The 8460-nt window shown below is 39.9% G+C and overlaps 1 protein-coding gene across 1 annotated transcript; it reads left to right on the forward strand.

Annotated features, from left to right (window-relative positions):
* Nucleotides 1-4234: 4234 nt before the first annotated feature.
* On the forward strand, nt 4235-4519 carry LOC118926107 (histone H2A-Bbd type 2/3-like). The gene has a single exon (XM_036912612.2). It carries the CDS (start codon nt 4235-4237, stop codon nt 4517-4519), a length of 285 nt encoding a protein of 94 aa, XP_036768507.2.
* The last annotated feature ends 3941 nt before the right edge of the window (nt 4520-8460 follow it).

Here is an 8460-nt window from a genome sequence, read left to right on the forward strand (position 1 = left end):
AATACCAAGGAGTATTTGTTCAAGAAAAACAGTTGAATCTTGGTAAAAACATCAAACTTTGTGGTGTTTTTGCTTGCTCTATTGCTATCCCCCAGATCTATGGGAACCTTGAAAACTAACAACCTCATGACTACAGTAGTCAAAACCAGCATTCTAGCAACCACTGAAAGAAAGAGAAACAGGTTTGGAGTTCCACAAAATCCATCTCCTGATAATTGTTACTATTTGACATGTCTGGAAGCTCCTTGCATTGTTCCATTCTCAGGGTTGTCTTTAATTGATCTGAGTCAGAGCTCCCTCTGTTCAAACAACTCTATACCTGGGGAATTTGTTGAAAAAACCCAGTGGTAATTGTTTAATACTACAGCTACCTGAGATAGTGATACCGGTGGGAGTTAACAGGAGGCTGATTAAAGAACTTAAAAGGAAAAAACTGGCAAATGAGATATTCATAGCAGGCTTTTAAAAGATCAATGTATTTTTGGAATGTCAGAAGGCTACATAGGTGTGCAGGGCTGTAGACATCCCCCTCAAAAATCTCAGAAGGCCCTGATCTTAAGACTCAGAGTAAGCATAGTACATTATTTTAAATGTCAAGTATTCAAAAAAAATTAGAAGACATTCAAAGAAACAGGAATGGAGTTCTACAGAAGATTTGAACTAGTAGAAGAAAGAGTCTGGGAACTTGAAGATAGGTAAGTTGTGATTATACCAAAGAGCAGAAAAAACAAAGAATGAAGAATAATTGGCTCAGAGGTCGGTGGGATACCATCAAATATACCAACATATACATAATGGGAGACCTAGAAGGAGGAGAAAGAGAGAAAAGGCAGAAAGAGTATTTGAAGAAATAATTGCTAAAAACTACTAAAATTTGATGAAAAACATGAACCTGCATGGTTAAGTAATTCAATGATCAACGAGTAGGATAAACTGAGAAATATCCACACCTACAAACATCATAGACAAACTGCCAAAGCCAAAGCAAGAATCCTGAAAACAAGTAAAATGTTACTCTTACATACAAGGGATCCTCAATAAGAATAACAGTTGAAGTGTCATCAGAAATCATGGAGGCCAGAAGGCAGTGGGATGATATATTTAACATACTGATGGGAAAAAGTACCCCAAGAATTCTAAACCTAACAAACTATACTTGAAAAACAGATTTTGATTTTAAGACATTAAAATTAAAAATAGTTACGACTACCTTACAATAAAAAGAATAAAGGTGGAGGACTCATAATTCGCAATTCCAGAATTTACTAACAGAGCTACAATAGTAAGTAAACTGTGGTACTGGCATAAACATTCACATAGAGATCAATGGAATACAATTGAGAGTCGACATATAAACCCATATACTTATGGTTAATTGAGCTGACAAGGGTGCCAATACAATTCAATGGGGACAGAATAGTTTTTTCAACAAATGGTGATGGGCCAACTAAATATCCATGTGCAAAAGAATGAAGTTCAAAACCGAATTTCACACCACATAAAAACATTAAGTAAAAATGGATTATATATCTAAATGCAAGTTCAAACTATAAAACTCTTAGGAGAAAACCTAAGTGGAAATCTTCATCTGATTTGGAAATAGATTCTTAGAAATGAGATAAAAAACACAAGCAACAAAAAAAAAATGATAAAATAGAGTTCATCAGAATTAAAAAACTTTTGTGCTTCACAACCTAAGTGTCCATTAGTAGAAGAATGGATAAAGAAGATGTGGTACATATACACAATGGAATACTATTCAGCCATAAGAAAGAAACAAATCTTACCACTTGCAACAACATGGATGGAGCTGGAGGACATCAGTGAAATAAGCCAGGTGAGAAACACAAGTGCCAAATGATTTCCCTCATTTGTGGAGTATAACAAAGAAGCAAAACAGAAGGAACAAAACAGCAGCAGACTCATAAAATTCAAGAAGGGACTAGTGGTTACCAAAGGAGAGGAGGGTGAAGGAGGGCAGGTGGGGAGGGAGGGAGAAGGGGATTGAGGGGGTATGATGAATGCTACACATGGTGTATGTGGGAGGTCATGGGGAATGCCATGTAGCACAGAGAACACAAGTAGTGACTCTGTGGCATTTTACTACACTGATGGACAGTGAATTCAATGGGGTAGAGGGTAGACTTGATAATATGGGGAAATGTAGTAACCATATTGTTTTCAATGTGAAAACTTCTAAGAATGTATATCAATGATACCTTAATAGAAAAAAAAAGAAGTGAAGGAGAGAGAATGGTATTAATGGGTACTTTGGGTAATACACTGGGATTCTGAATGTATGGGGAGTAAGGACCAGACAATCCCTGCAAAAAAAAAAAAAAAGAAAGAAAAGAATGGATAAACTGAATCTTGAAAAAGAAGAACAAAGTTGGAGGACCCACACTTCCTAATTTCAAAACTTACTGTAAAGCTACAGCAATCCTAAAAAGCATGGTACTGGAATAATTATAGACACATAGGTCAATGCTTTAGAATTAGTGCCAGAAATTAGCCCATATGTGTATCAGCAGTTGATTTTCAATAAGGGTTCCGAGGCCATTCAATGGAGGAGTGAGCAACCTCTTCAACAAATGGTGCTGGGACAACGGGATATCCACAGACAAAAGCACAGATTTGTTCCCCAGTCTCACACCATGTACAAAAATTGACTCTAAAATGGATCTCAGAGCTAAATGTAAGGGCTGAAAGTACAAAACTTTTGGAATAAAACATAGGTGTAACTCCCCATGACCTTGGATTACACCAAGACTACTTGAATATGACAGCAAAAGCACAGCCGCCAAAGGCAAACAAACAAAAAAGATGAATTGTACACCATCCAAATAAAAACTTTTGTGCACAAAGGACTCTACCTAGAAAATGACAGGACAGCCCACAGGATGGGAGAAACATTTGCAAATCATGTACCTGATAAGGGTCTGTCTTCCAGAATGCATAAAGAACTCTTACAACTCAACAGCAAAAAAAAAAAAAAAAAAGGCAAGCAACCAAGTGAAACAATGGGCAAAGTCCTAGCACACGCGTTCCTGCAAAGCAGTTTATAAGTGGCCAAGAGGCACATGAAAGATGCTCAATATCATTAACAGATAGGTCAATGCAAACCAAAACCACCATGAGATAGCACTTCACACCCCGTGGGAGGGCTATTATAGGCAAGACAAGGCAAGAGAAAGCAAACCAAGCAGAAAATAACAAGTTTAGTGGAGGATGTGGAGAAACTGGGACCCGCATTCACTGCTTCTGGGAATGGAAAATGGTACTGGAGCTCTGGGAAATCAGTTGGGCGGCTCCTCAGTATGGTAAACATGGAATTACCATATAACCCCGCAATGTCAGCCTATATACTGATAGGAATTGAAAACAGTTGTTGGAACAGAACCTTGTACAGGAATCATCACTGCGGCCCTATTCACGATGGCTACAAGGTGCAAATCACCCAAACGTCGCCAGCTGATAAACGGATACACAACACACGGTTGACCACTGGTGTAGAGTTTGTTATTCAGCTATGAAAAGGAACGGAGAGCTGATCCATGCTACCATGTGCACGAGCCACAAGGCAAACATTATGCTGAGTGAAAGCGGCCAGAGACAGAAGGCCACCTATTTACCGGTGTGAGGCCATTTGTAGGAAATCTCCAGAATAGGCAAACCTCCACGGACAGGGAGCAGGCTCGGGGCTGCCTCGGGGAAGAGACGGCAGTGGGGTGAGTGCCAGAGGAGTACAGGGGTTTCTTTTTGGGGTGGTGCCTACGTCTCGGGACTAGATAGCTGTGATGGATGCCCAACACTGCGGGCGTATACTTGGTGCCACTGGATCGTACTGTTTGAGTTTCTCCTGTCCCGCGGGAAGTGAGAGTTCCCTCAGAGAGAGGTGCCAGGGAGCAGGGTACACAGGCTCGCGCCTGCACCTTATCCTTGCAGGCCCAGGCCCGCCAGGGGCCGAGAGCAGTGACCTCACCGAATGTATGTCACAAAGCGGGCTGCTCGACCACTCAGGGAATGAGGGGCCGTTCCGTGGTCTCTTGGATACGGAGTAGCGTCCTCAGTACCTGCTGTCTTGAGAGGTTGGGGCCAGTGGCGCACTGTACGGCATCGCACCGCACCTCGTCGCAGCGCATCCCGCCACACCAGACCGCACCTCTTCAGACCGCACCTCGTCAGACCGCACCCCTCTGCACCGCAGAGCTAGGCTGGTCGGAGAAAGCGCAACATGCCGCGACATAGGAGATGTCGAGCGTCATCTGGTGGCCAGAGGACGACCCACTCTCGCACCGACCGAGCAGAGCTGCTGTTTTCCATGAGCCATGTGGAACGCGTCCTGCGGGAGCGCCACTTCTTGCAGTGCATGAGACCTCACACACCGGTCTTCGCAGCGGCAGTCATCCAGTACCTGACGGCCAAGGTCTTGGAGCTGGTGGGCAACGAGGCCCAGAAACATGGCAGTGGGTGCATCACACCAGAGATCTTCTCACAGGCGGCCCCGGCCGAGCAGTAGCTTGCCCAACACGATCTGGGTCCCCGGGCCTCGGCAGACAGGCACCAGGTCCGCTCACAGCTGGCACAGCCCCAGACTGGCTGGTGCCTTGGGCAAAGTCGTTGACCATTAAAGTGTTTTAAGAAAAATAAAAAATAAATTAAAAATTAACATATGTTCCATGTTCATTTTGATGTTAAGTTAAATGCTATTTAGTATTGTTAAGATGGCAATATTTCCCAAATTGATCTACAAGTTCAATGTAATCACTACCAAACTTCTAGCTGGCTTCTTTGCAGAAATTGCTAGCTTATCCTAAAATTTATATGGAAGCACAGGAGACCCAGTATAGCTAAAACGATGTTGAAAGAGTACAAAGTTGAAGCTCACACATCCTGATTTCAAAACTCATTACAAGGCTACAGTAGTTCAGGCAGTGTGATATTGGCATAAGGATGGACTTATATAGATCAATGGAATTGAATCGAGAGCCTGGAAATAAACCCATACATCTGTGGTCCATCGGTTTTCAACAAGAGTGTCAAGACCATTTAGTGGGGGAAAAGATAGTCTTTACAATGAATGATGCTGGGATAACTGGATATCCACATGCAAACAGAAGAATCTGGTCCTTTGCCTTACGCACATAATAATAATAACATATTGACATAGTTAATGAAAAATTAACTCAAAATGGATCAAAGATCTACACATAAGAGCTAAAACTATAAAAATCTTAGGAGAACACATAGGTATAAATCTTGTGACTTTGGACTAGGCAGTGGTTTCTTAGATATCACACTAAAACCATAAAAAAAGAAACAAACAAAAAGATAAATTGGAGATCATCAAAATGAAAAACTTCTGTGCTTCAGAGGACACAATCAGGACATAGAAAAGACACCCCACAGATTGGGAGAAAATATTTCTAAATCACGTATTTGTTACATGACTTAGATCCAGAGTATATAAAGAACACCCACAACTCAATAATAAAAGGACGATTAGCCCAATTAAAAAATGGCAAAGTATCTGAATAGACATTTTTCCAAATAAGATGTACAAATAGCCAATAAGCACATAGAGAGATGCTCGACATAATTATCCACCAGAGAAATGCAAATCAAAACCAAACTGAGGTATCACTTCACACCCAATAGGATGGAAGTCATCAAGAAAGCAGATCTCGTGGACAAAGAGATCAGAATCGTGGTTATCAGAGGCTGGGGGCAGGGTGGGGCTGAGGGTAGGAAAAACTGGAGGCAGGTGGTCTTTAAAAGATACACACTTCCAGTTATGTTAAATCAGTAGTAGGGATGAAATGTACAACATGATGATTATAGTTAACACTGCTGTATGATACATACAAAAGTTGTTAAAAGTAGATCCTGAGAGTTCTCATCACAGGGAAAAATTTGTTTTTCTTTTTACCGTATCTGTATGAGATGACTGATATTAGCTACACCTAATGTGGTAATCATTTCCACAATATGTGTAAATCGAACCATCATGTTGTATATCGTAAACTTACACAGTGATGTATGTCAGTTATTTCTCAATAAAACTGGGAAGCAGAAAAGAAGGATAGTAGCAAGTATTGGCAAAGATGTGGAGGATTTGAACCCTTATACACTGCTAGTGAGAATGCAAGTGGTGCAACGGCTTTGGAAAATAATCTGTCAGTTACTCAGGCACAGAGTTACCATGTGATTCCACAATTCCACTCCTAGGCATACACCCAAGAGACCTGAAAATTATGTCCACACAAAAGTTTGTACACACATATTCACAGCAACATTATTCATAACAGCCAAAATGCAGAAACAACACAAGACTGCATCAATTGGTGAGTGAATAAATAAAATGTAGTTACACAATGCAATATTATCTGGCAATAAACGGGAATGAAGTACTGATTCATGCTACAATATGAATGAATCTTGGAAATGTTCTGCTAAATGAAAGAAGCCAGACACAAAAGGCCATGTATTTTATGATTCCATTCATATGAAATGTACAGAATAGGCAAATCCATACCGACAGAAAGCAGATTAGTGATTTCCTAGAGTGAAAGGGAAGAGGGCTGGGAGGAAGTGGGGAGTAATTACTAAAAGGCACAGGGTTTTTTTTGTTTTTTTTTTTTGGAAGTGATAAAATTGTTGTAAAATAGATTGTGGTGATGGTTGTTCAACTCTGCAATACACTAGAAAACCATTGGATTGAACACTTGAAAATGATGAACTGTATGGCATGTGAATTATATTTCGCTAAAGCTTTTCTAAGGAAAAAGTGATACGTGTCCATTATAAAAACATGAGAAAACTTAGAAGAGTCAAAACGACAAAAAGCTCACATTTTCAAAAAGCGTTGCTTCCCAATCGTCCTCAGGATTGATTAAGTCAAAAATCTTCATTGTGACATGTAAAATCTCATGGTTTGTTCCATTTACTTAACCATCTCTCATCATTCTCCCATTGGCACCACATGTCTCAGCTGTAACAAACCAGTAATTTTCCTCCAAACATTCCCTGCTCTCTTACAAGTTTGTGCACTTGCCCTCATCATTCTCAGGTCTGCAGTTGTTGGTCCCTCCATTCTTGCTTAATTGTATTCATCCATCACAATTCTCTTAGATATCACCTCCACCACTTTCCCTGACCCCTGGGATTTGGTGTATATCTTTTGTGTCTAATAGCTCTGTGTGCTTATTTCTATTAAATCATTCACTGCATGTAAATGTTTAAAATTTAAAATTTTAAAAGTGAGTGCCAACTATAAAATGAAAAAAGGAATTGAGCAGAGCCTCTAAGATCTCTGAAACAACATCAAAAGGTGGAAAATTCTTGTCATTAAAGGCCCACAGGGAGCAGAAAAGGGTTTGCTGCAGAAAGCCATTTGGGAATAAATAATTGCTGAAAAGTTCCCAAAATTTGGTCAAAAACATCAATTCACAGATTCAAGAACTCTGAACACCATAAACTTAAAGACAATCACTCCTAGACAGATAATAAAACTCTTAATACCAAAGATAAACACAAATCTTGAAAGACGCTAGAGGAAAATGGCACATAGCATACATGATAACAAAATGAAATACTGTGGGTTTCTCATCAGAAACCGTGGAGGGCAGAAGACAGAGAACAATGTCTTTAAATTGCTGCAAGGAGAGAACTGCCAGACCAGAATTCTATATCCAGTAAAACATGTCCTTCAGGAATGAAGGTGAAATAAAGGCACTCTTAAATAAAGAAAAACTCATCCACAGCTCTCCAAGCAATACTACAGAAAGTTCATGCTGAACATGAATGATACCAGAGAGAATCTTGGAACTTGAGGAATAAAGAAAAACAGAAATAGTAAATATAAAAGACCATTTTCCTTCCCTTAAGTTCTTTAAAATATGTATGACTGCTAACAGCAAAAAGTATAACATGGTCTTGAGGCGGTTTTAATGTATTCAGATATGATACCTATGAAAACTTCAGAAGATTAGAGAAGGAGAGTGAAGGGGTTATAAGGTCTCAGCCCTTAAAAATTTATTTACAGGAAATTTGGTTGAGTTTGGAAAAATGCACACAGCTGTGTAACCAAGTTGACAATCAACATACAGAGAAGTTCCAAAATAAGGAATATAATCTTTATTCCCAAGAGTTTCATCAGGTCACTTTTATTCCTTCCCTCTCTCCCCTCCCCCACTTCCTCAGGCAACCAGTGGTAAGTTTTGTGTCATTATAGTTTGCATTTTTGAGATTTTCTATGAATGGAGTCAGACAGAATGCACCCTTTTACTTCTGGCTTCTTTCACACAGCGTAATTATTTTGAGATTCATTTATGTTGTTCTTTTTAAATACTTATTGGTCCATAGTAGTGCACTGGATTCCTTTTGGGTTGACCAAGTCTCTCAGCATATTATATGTATGAGTATGTAAGTGTATGCGTGGACTTAAGTTCGAGAGGTAAA

The sequence above is a fragment of the Manis pentadactyla genome, chromosome X, assembly GCF_030020395.1.
Source record: "Manis pentadactyla isolate mManPen7 chromosome X, mManPen7.hap1, whole genome shotgun sequence".
NCBI classification, from domain to species: Eukaryota; Metazoa; Chordata; class Mammalia; order Pholidota; family Manidae; genus Manis; species Manis pentadactyla.

What these genes read in the sequence shown, in the direction of transcription:
- LOC118926107 (XM_036912612.2), top strand. Translation starts at nt 4,235, where the DNA reads ATGCCGCGACATAGGAGATGTCGAGCGTCATCTGGTGGCCAGAGGACG.